A 20000-nucleotide genomic window follows, 5' to 3' on the forward strand; every position below is an offset into this window, starting at 1 on the left:
AGTCTTCTCCAGTTCAGCTTTGAACTCTTTCACTACCTCCAAAAGTAATGTGGTATCAGTCCAGCGGCGGTTCAATTCTATTTTCTTCACTTCAGAAAGAAGAGAATCACGACACCTTTCTAGACGTTCGAAGTCGAGAGTTACATCCTCCATTTGTTTCCTCTCGGCAAATAAGTCGTCTCCTAGTTGCATTAAATAGGGATGAATCTGTGCCACATACAGATTTCTGAAACTTTGGAATTGCTTTTCCTTTTCTAAATGGCCTTGGGACTTTTGGTGGGCCTCAGCTGTCTCTGCCACCCCTTCTGAGTGTACCAACTCTGCTTGGAAGAGTGGGCTCCTCTCTTCGAGATTGTCTAGCCAGAGAAAATAATTTGAAAAGATAATAGTATCATAAATACTTTTGTCCTTTGGCCATTTCAATTTCAACAGGAAAAGAAAACAAACAGCGGTTACAAACATTTTCATTTTATACTTGACGTTTCGTATGTTGCAGCATACATCATCAGAAGTGACGGTTAAAACTGTTACACAGAATTTTAAAAAACTAGAGCGAGGAACTGGTGACTAGTTAAAAAGTGTGATAACAAAATCGTAACTTCCGGTAGTCGATTCTTCCGGAAGAAATTAGTAAAGAAAAAGCTTCTCACTACCAATGTTTTCATTGAGAGAGGGTTTTAAGTCACTGATTAGTTTTTTAAAATTCTGTGTAACAGTTTTAACCGTCACTTCTGATGATGTATGCTGCAACATACGAAACGTCAAGTATAAAATGAAAATGTTTGTAACCGCTGTTTGTTTTCTTTTCCAGATAATAGTATGTTTTTTATTGAGGTGATGTAGCTCCCCCACCCCCCCTTCCCCCACTCCCCAGATGGCCTGCGGCTTTCATAGGGGTGGACACCCTTATAAGAAAAATCGTGGATCCACCCCTTAGGTAGGCTCCATTACCAGCCGCTGTTTCGGGAAATGAGCCAGCGCTCACTCCCGAAAGTGACGCGTGAGATGAGCCATTGTTGGTCTCCACCAATCAGAAACCAACCAGCACAAATCGCGCAGCATAAATTGTATTTTTTAGAGTAATTGTGGCTTTGAAGGTTTTCTTTGACCCGGCCTGTGTTCGAGTTACAGAGCTTTTAAGGTGTGAAACATCCAAGATTTCGACAACGGAATTTTTTTGAGAGGCCGGAGAATGGCATTGTGTCATTTTCTACGTAACAGACACAATCTATCGCTCACGCGTCCTACCAAACGTCTCTTCTCGGGGAGGATACTAGAACTCGAGTGAGCGGCGGAAATCGAGCCTACCCCTGAGGCCGAGAAAGATTTCTCTCTCAACTATGTAGCGGCATGCGGTAAGTTAAGAAAACGAGGGAAATTTCACTGGTGTTATGAAGACAAGTCTTTTTTTGTCATTCATAAAAATACATAACTTTTCATTTACTGACACAAACAAAATAAATGTGATGTCACCTTTGTTATCTTCTTGGTTCTGAAGCGGGTGGTCGTTCATCCATGCTTTGAAGGTTGTTCCACACATTCCACAAGCCGTCTTGTCGATACTGAACCTGGAGAAGTGTTCCTCTAATATATCTCTTGAACTCGAGTTTTGCTCCTCAACGGACACCTGCGCGCGTACCCTTTGAGTTGTCAAGGTTTCAGCTTCCTCCATATCACTAATGTTTGATCGAGCTTCATCCCTCTCTCGTCTCTCTTCAGCTGTTAACTCTACTTCCATGCTTTCCTCAGGGCCGTCCTGATTTTCTCCTTCAAAATTGGTTTCTTGGAGGTCAGAATCAACTTCTTGAACTCTAAGGTCACTTTGTTCCAATTTCTTTCGCAGGATGCAGACGTCAATGGAAAAACTCGAAGGATAATCACTAGGATTAGATGGCCCATGGAACCACAGTTGGCCCTTACTCCAGTTCCAAGAAAGATCCAATAGCTCCTCGCTTCGATTTTTCAGTAACCAACTTTGCAGTATTTTGACAACTTCAGAGTAGCCCTCTGCCTCTTGGGTACTCTTTAACACGGGCTTGAGGTGGCTTGGCAAATTAGAGTTTTGATCAAGGATGAGCAATTTTCGAAATAAAACTTCTTCTGCAGAAATGGGAACTCCTTTACCACAATTGCAAAGCATCGTCAGAAAGAGCACCAAGGTTCTCTCCGCTTCTTCTACCGTGGCAGTGTTCAAAGAAAGAGCGTCTCCAATAACGTCAAATGACGAACGCACTTCACCGCATGTCAACTTTACCAAGTAGTTCAAAATTGAAGTAATAGCATTTTTAAGTCGCTCCTTGTTTGGTTCTTGTCTTGCATTTTCATCGACTGCTTGGTACAACGTCAAAGTTCCCTTGTCCACTCCAGGTCTGAAGCTGTCCCAAAACTTTACCATGGTCAGATAGCTCCTTGGTAAGCAAACCGGGTATCGGTGCTCTAAACACAGTCTGGCGTACAGTGCGAGACAGGCCGTCATCTGGTGCTCTAGGATCATCACGGTGTTGGCAATGGACGGAAAAATCATAAACCTTCGACGTTTGGCTGTAAGGGTCAGGAAACGTCGTATTATCAGATGGGCCGCATTTTCGACATCACCATACACGTACAACCTCTTCAAGCCGTCCTCCCACCAGTGCAGATAACTTTCGTAAACGTAACTCCCTCCTTGACTTCTAACCATTCCATTTTTCTCCAGCGGAACCTTAAAATCCTCCGACGTTTTGGTCATCTTTTCGAAAGCATCTTCCTCTTTACAGATCAACCGTACCATATTTTGAGAAGAATCAGTCAAGTGTAGCAAGCATGACACTTTCAGGAAGTTGTTTGTATCCGACAGCCGATTCACTGTTTTAGTCCATAAGTGGTATGCGAATTGTGAAAGTCGATTCTTCACTGCTTTTGTCTTCCTGATGCTACTGACGTTTGGAAGATGATGTTCTGTCCACCCAGACAAAGGAAACAAGAAATCATAAAATTGCTGACATGCAAGAAATTCCTCGATACTCTTATCGTTAAGATCGCAAGCGTCTTTCACGCCTTTGTTTGACGAAATGTCTAAAATACCTCGTTGGATAACAGATTCCAAGTAAACGAAATTGAATGTAGAATGAAAGCGTTTGTCGAAGAGATCTTTGGAATCCTCATGTTTTCCGTCTGTAACCTTTCTGCAGACAGAATTTCTCGAGAAGGACTTTTCTAACATCTTGCGGATCATTTTTTTTATTAAAACACAATTTTGAATGAGGAAACGTGCAACCTTTAAGCGGGCATTAGCTGAATCGATCGTGGCCTCCTTTTTAGAAACATTGCTCTTCGTAAATTCAGGGTCCACTTTGGAGAACCTTCCTCCACGCTCGTGAAAATAAACCACACTGTGCGCGACGCCTGTTGTAAAAATTCCGAAATGCTTTTCACATTGTTCTACTACATAACGTTCCTCATTGTTTAGCTGAGAGGGACGTTTGTACAAAAGGTTAATGAGACGAAGTAATCTCTCTAATGACCGGACAACAATCCACTGACTAAATCTCTCTGGGGGTGAGTAATTTGTCGCTGTTAACAACTCCATTACACTCTCAACTTCCCCACAGCAATTTTGGCATTTGTCAAACAATCTTCCGGCCTCTTGGAGCTTTTGAGCGTCCTTGGACAGTTTTCCAAGAAGGAGAAGTACTTCCGCCTGTCCATTGATGTCATCGCAATCCTGGTAGTTCTCAAGAGCTCGTTGGAGAATTTGTGGAACGTCAGTTTGAGCGACGTTGCTCGTACGAGCCAGGGACATTAAACAATCAGCAGAAAACCTAGGATCATTAGAATACTCCATTGCTTCTTGAAATCTTCCCATGTCCCTCAGAAACTGAGCGGCCTCCTCTCTCTTTCCTTCCTTTTCCATGGTCTTTGCTGCCTCGCTGATGCAACCTCTTTTCTTCAAAAACGTAATACGATCAGCGGACGGAAGGTGTTGCAAAACTTCATACATTTGTTCTCTGTTCCCTCGCTTAAAGTGTTTGTCTGCCAGTAGGTGACACAGCCTCTCGGCAGTCCGGGTTGATTTTGGTGGAATGACTCCCTGTAGGCCTTCTGGACCTCTACTCGAAAAGAGGATGTTGAACCGTTCAAGAACTTTTAAGGCTTCGTCAAAATGGCCTGCAAGACACAAGGTCTCGATTGCATCGTGATAGTTGTTCTGTGATTCGTAGCACCTACTCGAGTCAATCGGAAGCCCCATCTTCATGAAGAGTCTAGCAGCCTCTTGAAGCTGTAAGAAAAGTAAGGGATACAATTTGGCCATTCAATACAGCAGCGACACAAATTACATTTGTCAAGTTCCTTAAGCTAAATAAAACCCATGCATTAAACTTACCTTCCCTGGCATTTTCTCGTAGAGCTTTGCCAGCAAAATAAATTCCTGGGAATTATTAAGACAAATCCCAGATTCCTTAGGCATGCCACATTTCAAAAAGCTTTCACTAGCCTTGAGAAACTCATCACGCATCCGTTCTTTACTGGTGTAACGAAACTTAATGGCTTCTGCTGCCTGTATCCGTGCTTTACATTTCTCAAGCATTGATTTGTCACCAGCACGACTGAAACACTGCATTGCCAATGCCCACAGTCCTTTCTTGTAAAAGCGATGGCCTCCTTTTTGCCATTCCTCTGGTGTTGACTTCGTAGCAAACATTCGGGGCAATTCTGTTCCTTCGTCATTTTCTGATAAGGAAACGACTTTAACGAGGTCAAGTCGTCGAAAATATTCGAATACCGGTGCTCGAGCGTCTTCGTCTTCGTCAAAGAACCAGACGTTCACTCTTGCTCGAGTGATCGCCGTGTACAAATACTTGAACTCAGAGTTCAGAACCTTGTGCTTTTCTGGATCAAATTTCAGGGGACGCGAATGGTGAACGGCAACTTCGTCCTCAGTTATTTCCGCCAGCCAAGTTGGAACCAAAGCAATTGCTTTGCTTTGATTCTCAAGATAACTTGTCACAACTCGCCATTCTTTTCCAGCCTAACAAAAACACAAGGCCATCAGCAAGAATAATTAACTTGGAGTAATCATGCAAGGATTAAAGTGCGTCTCCTCAGACCCCTCATTTGTAATAGGAGGCCTAAGGTGAAGGACTCTTTAATACAAATCCTTTCCCTATCTTCATATTTTATGTATTTTATGTATGGCGATGCTTCTTTCACTGAAAACATAAGTCCCAGGCTTCCTGTTTCCTTAATTCGATGATTATCGTTCACCTATGGCTGCGACGCAGCCGTCAATCAGGAATGAAACGAAGCTGAAGGAAGCCTGTGATGGCCTAATGATCATAACCATTCTGGGGACAAAACAGCGGAGGAACTTTCGTGGCATTTAAAACTGAAGGAGTGGAACTACTTGTAAATGCCACGTCTTTACGTAGCTTTAAACATTTAAGATTGAAAATAACTCGGGCGGTAAAAAAACTGACACTAAATGCATCAACGTTACAAGCCAGCTAGTCAACATGATGCACTTATGTCAATTTGATGATCGACCACTGGTAAGTGTTTAAATTAGTTATTTCTCAAAGGTATCCGTAAGGGTGGTTCATGGAAGTTCCAGTAAGGTGGTCAGTGGACCAGTACGGGTCCGATGGTCCATGGAGCCTGAGTGTCAGCCTTTTCGGGTCATGGTTTAGCTATGGTTTAGGATTATTTGCTTAACGCGACTTGCTATTTTGTTAATTGCGAAGTTTCAAGATGGTGCTGTTTTCACTTGGAAGGGCACAAATTTGAAGACAAGGCTACCAAGTGTTTCCGAAAGAAAAGGCTGCAACGTTGAACTCTTTCATGATTTCTTTTAACAGCAATCTTAGTTTGAGTTCCTGGGTTATTTTTGTTAAAACAGGCTATTTCTTTCCAAAACAAATTATGTTTAGCATAACCGTGAGAGTTCACGTTTCACTCAGAAATAACTGGTCTTCTCTGTTAGTAATATGTAATGAATATTGAACTGATAGATAGTTCATGAGAAAGTAACCTACCTGAGAATCCTTGAAGAAGTTGTAAATCAGTACATCGTCAAACTCCAGGCCTTTGGCCTCGTAAATAGTCAGGACAAGTGCTTGCTTTAGCTCTTCTGGCATTGCTTTCCTGGCTTCATTCGACACTACAAGAACAACCTGATGGGCTCCAAACTCAATTTTCGAAGACTGCCTTTGATTTCCCTGAAGAAGCAAAGCAAGGTCTGTTGGACTGCAAGATTTCAAAAGCACTGGTTTGGGTCCATAGAAAAGCCCTTCGTCCCTCTTAAGCTTGTCAAAGGATTCAGGGAAAAAACCCAGTAGTAAGTCCACGACACTTGCAGCTAGATGAAGAATGCCCGCGTGTGATCGATAGTTGTATGTCAGTTGATACAGCTTTTTTGGAACTCTTAATTTGAGACGGACGTCTTTCATAGCTGCTGCTTCTTTGGCGTGATGGAACAAGGTCTTCAGATCCTCAAAGCGGAATGCTATTCCTCTCATAATACTTTGTGCTGTGTCACCTGTGAAGAACATTTCGTTTGGTGAGCGACAGCATCGAATCAATAGAGACAACTCCGCTTGCGTGAAGTCTTGAGTTTCATCTACGTAAAACTCATGTACTGACCATTCAGGTGCAGGGATGCTCTGGAGGCGCTGATAGATGTTAAAAACCAAGTCTGCTTCATCAAACATCCTTTTCGATGAGAGAACGCGTTGATAAATAAGGAAGAGATTATAAACGACGCCTCTATCTGCCGTGAAGTTGCTCGCTTTTTTCTTGCCCAGAAGCATGTAGTCGTTTTCTGTGAGCACCCCTTTACCACCAAGCAGTGCCTCAGCAGAGCCTTTTATGAAGGATCTAATTTCCGTCCACACTAAAGTTGGATGGTAGTCGATCTTGGACGATTTGATCATTTGGGGCCAAATCTCGCTTTGGAAAACCTGATAAGTGATTTCCCTTCTCGGATCCCTTTCTCTTTTTTGATCTCCTGTTCTTTTTGTTCGCACTTCGTCGTCCTTAACATTTTCCGTCGATTCTTCGCCCACCTCGTCACCACTTTCCTCATCCGTCTCTAAAGATGGAATCAACTGCAAAGGGTTATCTTCTTCTCCCCAGCCCTCAATTTTTCTAATTAAGCTACCATCTGGGGCGCGTCTAAAGAAGGGTTCACCCGGAAGAGAGGCATCAAGCAACAAGAGCCAATCCCGTGAGTTCACAAATAAGGGCCACTCCTCTTCATGAATGTCCTGAATCCTCCAGGGAATAGGGTGACCCTCAAAGTTAACGCGTGGTGTCTCTGCAGGGCAAGCACGGCAAAGTTCCTTGAAATTCTTTTCGACTTCTCGACAAAGTACAGTATTCTTTGTTATAAACACTTGATGAAGATGTTCAAGGTTGGTGCTGCTTGTGTCTTGAAGACTTTGTTCCTCGAACTGAATTTCCTCGCTAGGTAGATGATGGGGGTATGAAGTACGTTTCTGCAAATGAGATTCTTCAGAATATTCTCGTGCCTCCGAGGCTGTGGCAGATGCAGTCCAAACGTCAGCTTCCTGGCTCAGTGAGGTGTTTGATGCTGATGGGTGGTCTTTAATGCAAGTTCCCTGTTGGGTTGATTGTTTCCTCGTTTCTTCTTCTTCGTCGTCTTGGCATATGGCTTCTTCCTGTGCCAAGCACTTTGGAATGTAAGGACCAGCAGTGAGAGCCTTTTCCCAATAACGCTGAAAATGATTCCATAAGCGGTATAGACAACATGTGGTCTTTCCTGTGCCACTACGACCCAACAAGATAATAGGAGTTGATGGATCGGGTTGGAGGTTAACAATGGCATATTCGAGTTTTGTTATCTTGAAGGGAAAGTCAATCTTTGTAGAAGAATCGCTTTCTAAAACTGATTTCACCAGAGGTGTATTAAACGAGTAAAACTTGAGGATGTGATAGTCTTGATCATTTGCACTTGCTGGTGGGTAAAAGATCTTTGACAAATCCTGACCGATAGTAGTCTTCTGAGCTTCTTTCTTTTTTCTTTCACGTTTGGGGGCTTGATTACCCTCCTCAACTTCCGTGTACTTGCTTGGCAAGCAGAGGTTTGATGATGACGCAGCGTTATCCATAGGGATCCCTTTCAACTTCGTTTTTACGAGGCAGTCCATCCCTCGATCAATTGACTTTATGATACGTTCGATTGAGCGCTGAAGCTTGTCATGGTCTAACACAATATCCCAGACACGGATGATGTCACAGTAGATTCGACCTGCCGCATTTTCTGCGTTTAAACGATGCTCTGGCGAATCACTCAATCTGTTGGAAAAGGCAACAGTCTTTTCCCAAATAATTCGCTGACTTTTTGTCAACTTCGTCTCGTAAAGGTGGATTCCTGCTTCCTTCGCTTGACCTTCCAACCTCTTGCAAAGGTTTTCATTACTCCATCTTCCATTTGCTAGCATTCGTATTTTGTCCACAATGCGTTTTCGCAAGTTGTTACCGACCTTTTTACTCCTCATGATCTTCCAAACATCATCTGTGCAGTCCACTTCCCACGAAAGGTTCTCAAAAGGTGAATTAAAATCAATTTCGGTCTCCCTTTCGTCATAAAAGGGCTCTTCCCCTATTGATTCATCGTCAATGACGTCAGGTCTGGTGTCTTTGTGTTCCGGAGATTCTTTGAAGACCTCCTTGTTGTTGTTGTTGCTGTTATTCATTGTTTCGTTTTCACGTTCCCTGATCATGTCAGAAGAAACGCAGTTCCCATCTAATGCTTCGTTGCCTTCCTGTTCCTCGAATGTATTTAATGGAGAAAATAGCACATTTTTCGACAAAGACTCTATAAGTCTGGCAACATTTTCTCTCATTTCTATGCGCCACTGCTGTTTTTCGTGAATCTTGCTTATTTTGTCTTCTCTGGATTTATTTTCTTTGTTACCGTCACTAGAAACGGACCACTCATCATCTTCAGTTTTTGCTGGTGTGACAACTTGAGACTTTTCTTGTTTGGCAGAGACATTTTCTGAGACTGTTCTGGTGGAGCCGAGATCAGGAGCTTCGGGTTTTATAGAGCTCATAGCGTCACTGATTATTTTCCGGCGAAGATCCTTTCCGAAAAGCATGTCAATGGCCCTCTTTCCTTTCTTGTTGCGAAAATGTGGATTGACATTAGCATCCTGGAGAATTCTGATTGCATCACGCCTATGTTTTGTTGGCTTCCCAGTACATACCAGATGGTAAAGAGTATTCCCATCACTGTCCCGAACAGATTGAAAACCAGGGATATGAGAACCCAACATGGCTTCTAGGAATCTTAAATTTCCTAAGAAAGCAATATAAATTCAATCAAACATGCGAAAAGTCATAACTATTCACTTACTTAATCTTGTTAGGGTTATGAGATAGGCTTCTTCCTGGAAAATCCAGACTTGAACGGGATTGGAACCCATGACTGCGCGATTGAGCTGCATTGCTCTACCTTCTGAGCTATCATGCGTTCGAAATTGGGACTTAATTACACGGCGGCCATGTTGAGTCCCGAGAGAATGGAAACTTTCGTTTTGCCCCACCGAAACTTTTTCCCAAACATTTCAAGTCGAGGCTCAGAGTACGAAATCTATTGTCTATGGCCAATATGGCCGCCGTGCAAATAAAGCCGATTTGTCGTCGTGTTGAGAAGAAGCGAGCACGGCTTTTAATGGTGTTATATATTTCGTAATAGGTACACGGAAAACATATTTTAAGAAGAAAAAGTGTTGGATAGCAAAAGTTGTGGTATTTACATATAAATGACGTGAAACTGCATTTGGAGCCAGACAAGGTAAGGACTGTAGCGTTCCAATTTGCTTACATTTCTTTGCAAGATTGAGCAATTTTAAATCACTTTACTAAATACTATAGCCCCGGACAAACAAGTAGGATCAAGAATAAAGGGCTTGTACAAGCGCGAAAACAAGTACGTTGACTCCATCTTTTTATTACATTTTTCAATGTCCTGTGTATAAATATCAATTGTGCCAAGTTTGACAAAAATCTGGATAGTATGTCATTTTCAGGGAAATTACCTTAAGTTGCTTCTCAAACTGGGATGATCTTTCTTACTTTCACTTCATTCATAGAAATACCAAGAAAAAGAAAGATCTCATTACACCTTAGATTCTTTGCAATTTGTCTACTCGAGAAGTGATGATTTGTGGTGATTGTGAGCTCTGATGCTTCACAAAGAACTTACGGGAAACTAATTAACTAATGCGTGAGCAAAAAATACCGGATCAATAAATACCATTTTGGAGGTCTTTCTTTAACGCTTTGTGAATCATAGGATCACCATTGTGGCTCGCTACACAACAGTCTCCTCCCTTCTGTACAAGTTTCTCCACAAGTGGCAGGTCTTCCCTTTTCAAGGCTTCCTCAAGAGGTATAATTTGGGATCCCTCGATCTTGTTTGCTGAGGCGCCATTCTCAAGGAGAGCGGACATTAACAAAGGTTGCTTGGAGTCAAAATGATGAATGACTTCACCAAGTGGGACACTAGAGGCGTCGATATTTGTTGCCAGTCCTCCTCCTCCAAGTACCTGTGTCGATGGCCCTCCTCCTCCGATATACAGGACCCTTAGCTTGTCCCATTCCTTCGTTTCGATCACTTTGTTGGTCACTTCCGTCAGCAGTTGGCTCGGGAAAGGAGCTGTGAGGGCTGAAGTTCCCTCTGAGAACACAACAAAATAACCAGTCGAGATAAAATTGTTTAGTATGTGCTAAAACAGTGGATAGCGTTAAGGCGCGCTCTGTTCAGGTACTCAAAATTCCGAATATCCTTTGCTATTTACCTCCGAGCAACTCACGCGGGAATTGCGCCCGATTGCAGGAAAGAATGAGTTGAAATCATCTTGGTACTATATTCTCACTGTTTAACTATATACTAAAACAAGTAATCAACTCTGTGTCGGTGGTTAGATATTTACCTCTCGGCTTCGCGGTTCGGTAAATATCCACCACTAGCCACCTCCACTTCGGTGAACAGTTGTTAAAAATCACATAATTGTGCGACAAGCATTGTTTCACCGGTTTATTAGTTCCCTCTTCTTTCCGACTTTGTTTGATGCTATTCGTAAAGAGCAAAAACAAACTTCTACTCAGTCCTAAGCCATACTCCTATCTTAAGACAAGAACGCACCATGGGAGAAAGTAGTTTGCCTCGTTTGAATTATGCACTTCAGTTTCTCAATTTTTTTTCTAATTGTATTTTTTTGTCAACCAAATATGTGTTAAACGGCTCGTTGTCTCTAAGCCGCCTTGCTAGCAGCACTTCAGTGCACCCTGCATTGAAAAACATGCTGCTGTTGCATGTTTTCTCGAGAAAATTATAATTTTGAATAAGACAGTTGCTTTTTCATTAACCTACCATCAAGGGTCATAGCAATATCTAGGGCGTCCCTCAGAAGGCCGCGAATGAGTTCCTCATCAGTAGTGCGTCTAACGCACTCATTAATTGCTTTCATCGTCTCTGATGGTCTTTCCAGATGTCGTAAACATTTCACTTGACAGAGATACCCCTAGAAAGGATGTTTGTTTGAAAGTGAAATGTAGACCTTTTGTAGTTAAGGAGGGTTAGTTGGTCTAACGATAAAGTCTTGCGCACTGGAGCACATAGCAAGCTTATACTAAGAGTAGTATAAGCCCTAAGGTTTTTTTAGGTTTCCTCGCCACGAATTGATTGTAAATATGTGGTGCAATAAACATTGATTTGATTTGATACCGTCTTACTGTTACAACTAACTGGGAGCTATACCGTGCGAGCAGAGGTCCTTCGATCTTCCTAGATAAGTCAGAAAGAGGAAGGGACGTCCAGTATCTAACAAGATCGAGGGGCCTCTCCTCGCAGTGAAACTGGGAATTATATTAGTACAGTGATTGGATCATTCGCCTACGACCAATGTGACCGAGTATGATTTCTCCACTCATCGTCGTTCGTACCCCAAGGGACGTAGTACTCCGTTTGTATCATATGTAAAGTGCGAGAAATGCAGTTTCGTCTTCCAAAAAGCACCTCGGATGCACATTAATAGCTAGGAACGCGTAAAAACAGCGTGATAAAGTTGTGATTACCTCTAGCAATGTTGGCGTCATTTTTGTGGCTTTTTTTGCGTCTTCCAATCCATTCGTGTAATTACCTAATTGTTTTTCAACCTTTGACCGTTGGCATAACAAGAGCGAAAGACTGAGATCATTAGTTGTGTACATCACGGCCAGATTGACACATTCCTTACAAATGCCGTAGACGCCCTTCTCAAACAGGTCGGAGGCACGCATCTGCCATCGCTTGGCTTCTTCCTGGGAAAAGATGAAAAATGTGAGCTTAATGATATAATTTCACTGAGCTCCATTATTTTCTCTCACGGTAAAATTAAAGACTCAAAACTTCACTGAATACCTCCGATTTGACTGAATGGAGTTTATAGCATTCTCTCCCAGCAGCGATCGCCTTTTCGTGCTCGTTTAGCTTAAAGTATGCCTCTGCCAAGGAGTGGTATGCCTGTACCAGTATTGGCGCTTCTGCGTGGTCATGTGGGAGGTGGAGGCACATGTTGAGTAACATAACTGCTTTTTTGTTATCATTCCTGTCGAGAGCCTTTCGACCAAGATGATACCATTGTTTTGGTTGACCCTGCAAGGGAGAGTATGATAAGAATGTTAGACGAACGCCGTGTCTTGGTCGAAAAATGCCAACGGACAATTTTTCCACCAAACCTGACAAAAGTCTATGAACGATGACACCATTTCAGATCCATATGTCCACAAAGACAAATTGTCAACTTGCTATCAAATTTTACCGTTCGGTTTAGAATTGTCTCTGGGTCAGATGCATGGTGTGGATAGACTGGGTCGGCTGAACCCCCTAATTTGATATGAAAAACGTTTGAACGCGTGCGGTTTCTGAACAAAATCGAAGTGGTAAAACATCTGAGACGATCTGATACATGATAAACAGTCATTGTTTTAGATAGCCCAAAAACTGAGAATTTCAAGATATTAACATAGAATCATCCTCGAGAACGCTTGAAATTTTACATTTCCAACTCTTATCTTTAAAAATCTCCCGATGGGTGTCTGCCCGATTCTCCCCTGGACTAAATCAAAGATCCGCTTCACTTGAGTGGGGGTTGGAAAATATTGGTTTGACACATATTTCCCAACAAGCCTAAAGACTCCCTGAGGGATAAAAGTGAGACAGAAAATTTGCACATTATCCACCAGAGGTTACGGGACCTTACAAGTAAATGGCACAAGGTCAGTATCGCTGCAAGGGTGTTTACACCAAGAAGAATTAGAAATTCGAAACATTATTGCAGTGGCCAAAATAGTACAAGTTTGTACCTCTTTGTTAATGAATATTTCATTCCCAACGATGCAAGATGGATCGGCGTTGTTCCTTAACAAAGTCACAGCCAGGTTAAACTTCATTACTTCCATAGCAACTAGCAGAGGGGGTATTTTACAATCACGCAGTCCATCCGGTGGGGCTCCTCGCAACAGCAGATGTTTAACAAGCTCGTCCAGATTGTCAATGTCGGAAGCAATCAAAAGGTCCAATGGCACGAATGAAGCGTCACATTCAAACGCTATCCCTCTAGATGACTTATTGGATTTCGTACCAAGGTAGAGAAATTGCAATTTCTTCCACTCATTCTTCTCAGTCGCTTCTTTTACCAAATGTAAAAGTAATGAAGGAGAAAATGTGCATGTGATTTGATCCTCTCCACCTTTAAAAGAGATAATGATCGCAAATAATCCAGACATTGACAACCTACTATACGACTTCTTCATTTCGGTATCAGTGATGTAGATGACGATAATGGGGACTGCAATTATATTCGACAACATTCGAAGGGATTCAACTTATGTGTGGATTGTAGGAAAGCCTTTGATGAAACTTGATATTGTTGATAATGTTAAAAACTGCAGGAATCAAGCAGACCACTTTTCACCATTTTTGATGGTCCTACTCAAACCACAACGTTGACCATTGTTTGTGCAAAGCCAAATTGAAATACACGCATGCATCAGCAACAAAACTATAACAAAAATCTTGTCTGTCGCCAAATTTGAAAATACTCTTTTTTTTTTAAATTGCATTTTCATCTCCACAACTGAAAGGCAAAATGTATTCCACAATATTCCATTAATTTGTGGTAATCGAAAAGCAACATCGATGATTGAACCTTTGCCCTTCTCTGGGAAAAGAATCGACTCACACCATTTTTCCAAGTCCTGGAAAGTTCGACAAGAAAATTAATACGCAACCTCAAAGCAAAGGTCGCAATTATTCCGCCATTTAAGGATGGTTGACGCGTGCGAAGTACGCATAAGCATAAGCACAAGCATAAGTATGTTTACACGTGCGATAAGCATATGAAAAACGTGACATACGCAAGCGCAGAAGCATACATTTTGGCGCGAAATTGTTTCTTTTTGTAGAGGAGAAGGAGGAGAAAACTACAAATCGAAGAAAAAACAAACAGGGCTTGGGTGAGGGAGATACAATACAATACAATACAATACAATACAATACATACTTAATTGACCACTCCCCATAGGGGCTTTTCAGGGCCAATGAAACACAATCAACGAAATAACAGAACACAACAACAACAACTGTTAAGAATCCCAACTGGCCGGAGGCATACCAGTCGGCTATTTACAAGTGCAGCTGGGAAGTTGAACCAGGGACTACCAGGATCAAATTCAACGAGTGGTCAGAGCGGGTCTTGAACCCGGGATCTCCGGATCTCAAGGCAAGCGCCCTAACCACTGGGCCACAGTGCCTCCAAGAGGCCACAGTGCCTCCAAGAGATCGTTACAAAGCTGAAAGAACAAGGGGACTACCACAATATTGTGAAGGAACTCAGGCTGCACGATCGTGAGTTTTTTCAAGTACGAAAATTATTCTTTTTGTTTCTATCCTTAAAATGTCGAGCAGATTTTTCATACAACAACGGGTAATATTATACAGCCTCTGCGAGACGCTCGTACAAATCCGCCAAACGCATGCGTAATTACAAGGTACGCTGACAACTTAGACTGACTTTCAGCTTTCAGCTTTCAGTTTCCTTTCCGTGTTCATGTGCTATTGCTTGCGTTGCCCCGGTTTACACGTACGATCCAACGACGCAAGCATAATCCCAAGTCCAAGAGAATGGAAATTTTCCATCCTCTTGTGCTTGCGCACTAGCCCTATGGGGAGTCAGGGTGGTTTAGTGGTCATCAACCGTGCCTCCCACCTCTATGACCCGGGTTGAACTCTGGCTCGGGTCGTATGTGCGCTGAGTTTCAGTCGATCTCAATCTGACTCCGAGGGTTCTTCTCCGGGTACTCCGGTTTTCCTCCCTCCTCAAAATCGACTCCCGGCCTATTCCATTAGGCTGTGGTGCTGTGCTCCGAGGTCATACATGGGTCGTGTTCAGGGGCCGAGCGCCTAGCCGGCAGCACAGCTCCCTCGGCCCGACCTCGTTGAGCTGTCCCATTAGTAATTCAGTCTCCGACTGCGAGAAAGGGCGATTAGCAGGTCAGATATTATTATTATAAAAGCTATATTGACATGCATGCTCTTTAATAATATTAGAATTTAAAGGGGCTGTATGACGGAAAGGGAGTTGATTTTGTGTAGTTGTACCAGATACTTGCCCTTACTCGCTATGCAACTTAACTTTAACCCAGAAATTACTTTTAATTAAACAACGCAAATGAAAGCTCCGTGACAGACAAAAGAGGCGGCTGTCGAGCAAATATAATTTAAGTTGCAAACAACAGAGATAAACTTTGGAAAACTGTTAGGCTGAACAGTCTTCAAAAACCCCAATCACAATTCAATTTGCCGTTTTATTTAAACCTTTCTTCAATGTTTTAAGCAGTTATTTTTACGTTTTCCTCTATTTGGTTGCCAGTTCACAGTCGCTGAATTTCGTGACACAGTCCCTTTAAGTGTTAGTTTAATTAAATTATTGGCAATTTTCACGATGGCGTCATTTGACTACAACTACCACAATCCAGTTTGTTTTTCTTTTCATATTTAAATTTTGTATTCCCAGTGGGGTAAAAATAACATTAGCTCTAATTAACATGAGACAACCGAAACCTGAAGGATTCTGGTACTTGCAGTCAAATGGCGTCATCATGCAAATGTCCTATTGATCGCACACAGAAACCCTAGAGCACGGAATTTGTCAGCCACGTTGGTTAGAGCGACTTTCGTATGACCTTGAAAAAGTGTTTGCAATTTGTTTCAAGGACCAATGTTTGGCAAGATTAAAACAAAGCTTCTCCTTATACTCGCCAAGGAATCTCCTAAAATGGGCAGTAAACAATTCGATTGCCAAATCACATTACTGAATTTCAAATGACGTCAAAGCGAAAGGCCGATCTCTTTCCAGAAAGTTCCATGGAGAGATGACGTTGCTTACATCCGTGTTCTCTACGCCAATGAAAATTCGCGGTCATATGAAAGTCGCTCTAAAAGAAGCAGCGAAACATTTGACAGCCGTAGCGCCAGTTGTCCAGAACTCAAAGAATGCAGAGCGGCAGCTGCTGAACGCGGAGTACCTGTTGCCGGTAAAATCCGTTTTCAGGTTGAATCCATTTTTACCTTGGTTAAATTGATTATCCTCATTTTACTATTTTGAATACGCACTCAGATGCAGCCTAAATTAAGCCTAGAGAAAATTTAAAGTCAGGTTAGGATTAGTCAGTTTGGTTATTATTTAGCAAATATTCACCAAAGTGGAGGTGGCTAGTGGTGGATATTAATAAATTTTATAAATATCCCCAACCAGCCACTAAAACAGTGAGGTAACATAGTACAAAAAGATGATTTTAACTCGTTTATTCCTGCAACGATTACAACATTTTCGGGCGCAAATTCCGCGTGAATTGCTCGGAGGCGAATAGTTAACCGTGGCGAGGTAAATATCTAACGCTAGACACCTCCACTTCGGTGAATAGTTGTTTTAGTATATACTAAAACAGTGAGATAATATACAGCACAAAAAAATAATTTGGACGTTTTCTTCACTTGTCAAGGATGCAAATCGGGACGCCATTTTTTCCTGAGTTGCTCGGAGGTAAATAGCCCAAGATATTCGGAGTTTGACGAGCCAATCAGGGCCCGCGTTCAACGCTATCCACTGTTTTAGTATACACTAAATATGGATATAAATTGACTTATTATAGAAAAGTAAATAATAAAAAGAACTGTGTAGGGGGGAATCATGTTTGTCGGTGTAGTGTATTGGTAAAAACACAGGTCTATAGATTTGGAGGGTTCGAGTTCGAGTACCGGTAAGTGCATAGTATCGATCTTGTTCCTCTACTAATGTTGAGACTGACTGGATAAGTGTATGTAAACAGAAACCGATAAGATTATACGAAACATTAAGAAGATGTATTGAAATGCGTAAAACAAAACTTGAGGGAAGGTAGAGGTGTTTTACAATCCTTTTTGGGGGGTTGATAGCTGCTTTAAACTCGTAGAGTGCATAGTCGACCTGGGTAAAATGAGAATAACCAATTTAACCTAGGTAAAAACGAATTCAACCTGAACCCGGATTTGACCGACAACACACCTGCCTCAACAAGTATTGCCACATCGATCGAGGTTCATCACATACTTTCAAATTCCAGAGCAAACTTAACCAACCTGGTATCTTCATTGCAGTTAAAACCACATCTTTAGCCGTTGAATGTTTCTGTTTGTCACTCGGAGCATGGGTGTACGCTTTACAAAACGATCCTAGAGCATCGCCGAAACGATTCAAGTAAAACAGGCAGGTTCCACGACGTGAGTACCCCTGGAGGAAAGGAGGTGAAGTGATCAAGAAAATCTTATTAGCTGGTGGGTATTATTACAGGGAAGATGTAAGCGGATCTAATTTAATTGATTATTAAGAAATGAGTAGTGATCATACTACAAAGGGGTTGTTCCATTTGCCCTGCTACGAGAGAGCTATTCAACCTCCGATTGGCGGTTAATCATTTCAACGATTAAATGTATTGCACGAAGAACTTTTCACGAAAAAGGCTGTTATAATATAATTTGGGAAAATGAATATCTAAGAAACTGAAGTGATGTAGCAGTTGATCGAAAAGTATCAGTAAAACAAAAACTGGAAAGACGTATACTGTAAACGGCAACATACCTTGAACCACTGCGGCCTTATTGTGGTGCACTTTTCTGCATCTGCTAGTGCTTCTTCCCATTGTTTCAAGTTTATAAAAGCCACACAACGGTTGCTGAGAAGTGCTGTTAATGTCTCAGACTCTGACAATGGTGTAAATTCCATGGCGAGGCTACAATACTTCGCCATTAATTCGTACTCGTTCGCCTTGTGCAGTTGGTTTCCTCGGCTCTTCCACAATGCAGCTTGTTCGATCTGTCAGAATAAAATGGGATCTTCATCACTGGCGAGACACTCAAAGGTAAATATTTTCCAATAAAGTAAAAAAAAAAAGAAGACTGAAATGACGTCTTAAAAAAACAACCGATAATCCAGGATCAGTCTCCCCCTACTCCTTGCAATCGTTGTCACCCCATTATATTGCTCTTCAAGTAAAACACGAGGCCCTTAAAGATCTTTATCAGTCCATACCAAATACAAGGCTATTCAATATTACTATCCTCCATCGTATTGAAAGTTCCGGAAAACGAGTCATAGCCAACGAGGCCAACGAGTCCTAGTTAAATAGTCATCGTTGCATGAGATTGGTTAAACAAACGAACATCAACAAAAACAGTGAGCGTCGACACCGAACCAATAAAATAACAGGTTGCAAAGTGGTGTGTCTGTGTCGGCGGTGGTGTGGTGATCACAGTGGGCTGAATCCCCGACCCCAGGGTGGTGGCTCAGCTTGAGGTCTGCTTCCACAGTGCAGTCTCTCCCCATCAACATATATAAATTGGCTACTCAAGGCGACACTTCCTAGGGTAGCCTTGCGATGGACTAGCATCCCTTCCAGAGGTAGTAGAAATGCTCTTGGTCTCCTCACGCTACTTGAAGCCAGAATGAGCTTCGGCCTTGTGATGGCTTGTGGCTGGCATCCCACTTACCTAACTTTCTAACTGCGTCTGATCTGCTCTAATACTCTTGGTTATATTTCTATATTTATTTATTTATTTCGATTGCAAAGTAGTAGAGAAGCTAGAAGAAGAGGAAGAAGAAGAAATCTGAGGTTAGCTTAAACAGGAATACAGGATTCTGTGGAATAAGCCACGAAATAACTTGCTGCCATAATTTTTTATGCCATCACCATTTCATGCCATAACTCAATCTGCTGCACTAAACTATCCAAAAGAGATCCTCTAAAATAAGTAAACCGTTTACCTCTTTCTCGTTTTCCTGGTAAGTGGCTTTTAACTTATAACCTGTGTCCAGACACTTAGTAAATGCTTTTTGTTCAAAGTACAGTTCGCACAAGATCTCCAATGTTTCCCGTCTTTCAGCGACTGTTTTGTCTTCAAGCTTCAGGGAAAGTTCGAACAGATGGCTTGCCTTACGTTTTTCTCCTTTTAGCAGAGCTTCGTGTGCTTCTGCTTTGAAAGATCGTTGCTATAGACAGGAGTAAAAGTATAAGGAGTTAATGATATCCTCTTGTCAGTCTTTGATTACAGATATAAAAAAATAAGCCATTTCCGAGTTCATGTCTGCCTCCTCTTCAAAGCGAGTCTAAGTGCAAAGTTTTTCTTATGAAATTACCACTGCAAACACTTCGCACTTAGACTCACTTTGACGAGGGGGCAGACATGAACTCGGAAATGGCCTAGTTTCCGGATTTAGAGTGAATGTGATGTACATACAAGGTTACAAAAATAGTGAAATCAAAGTCATTGGGGATAAATAATAAGTGTTATGTAACGATGCAAGAAGAATACGTTGCAAATTTCCGCAGAGAATCAGCAAAATATCGCAGCCGGCTCTCTACTTCCGAAACCGCCTGCACAAGCACCTAGCATGGGGTCTCTACAAGAAATCCTTTTT

At 42.0% G+C, this 20000-nt stretch overlaps 1 protein-coding gene across 3 annotated transcripts in view; it reads right to left on the reverse strand.

The window, feature by feature from the left end:
- LOC138000169 (TPR and ankyrin repeat-containing protein 1-like) overlaps positions 1–20000 on the reverse strand; it is an 86089-nt gene that overhangs the window by 1749 nt on the left and 64340 nt on the right. For all 3 annotated transcript variants that reach the window (XM_068846379.1, XM_068846381.1, XM_068846380.1), the window contains 12 exons: positions 19347–19571; positions 18165–18398; positions 17666–17816; positions 13351–13736; positions 12407–12640; positions 12082–12306; positions 11378–11528; positions 10259–10681; positions 6012–9298; positions 4364–5008; positions 1474–4258; positions 1–356 (listed from right to left, as the gene is read on the reverse strand). The exon at positions 1–356 is cut by the window's left edge and continues 7 nt beyond it. In XM_068846379.1, coding sequence (XP_068702480.1) covers positions 1–356; positions 1474–4258; positions 4364–5008; positions 6012–9298; positions 10259–10681; positions 11378–11528; positions 12082–12306; positions 12407–12640; positions 13351–13736; positions 17666–17816; positions 18165–18398; positions 19347–19571 — 9102 coding nt within the window. The remainder of the gene's footprint in view (positions 357–1473; positions 4259–4363; positions 5009–6011; positions 9299–10258; positions 10682–11377; positions 11529–12081; positions 12307–12406; positions 12641–13350; positions 13737–17665; positions 17817–18164; positions 18399–19346; positions 19572–20000) is intronic.

This window comes from Montipora foliosa, chromosome 4 (assembly GCF_036669935.1).
Source record: "Montipora foliosa isolate CH-2021 chromosome 4, ASM3666993v2, whole genome shotgun sequence".
Taxonomy (NCBI): Eukaryota; Metazoa; Cnidaria; class Anthozoa; order Scleractinia; family Acroporidae; genus Montipora; species Montipora foliosa.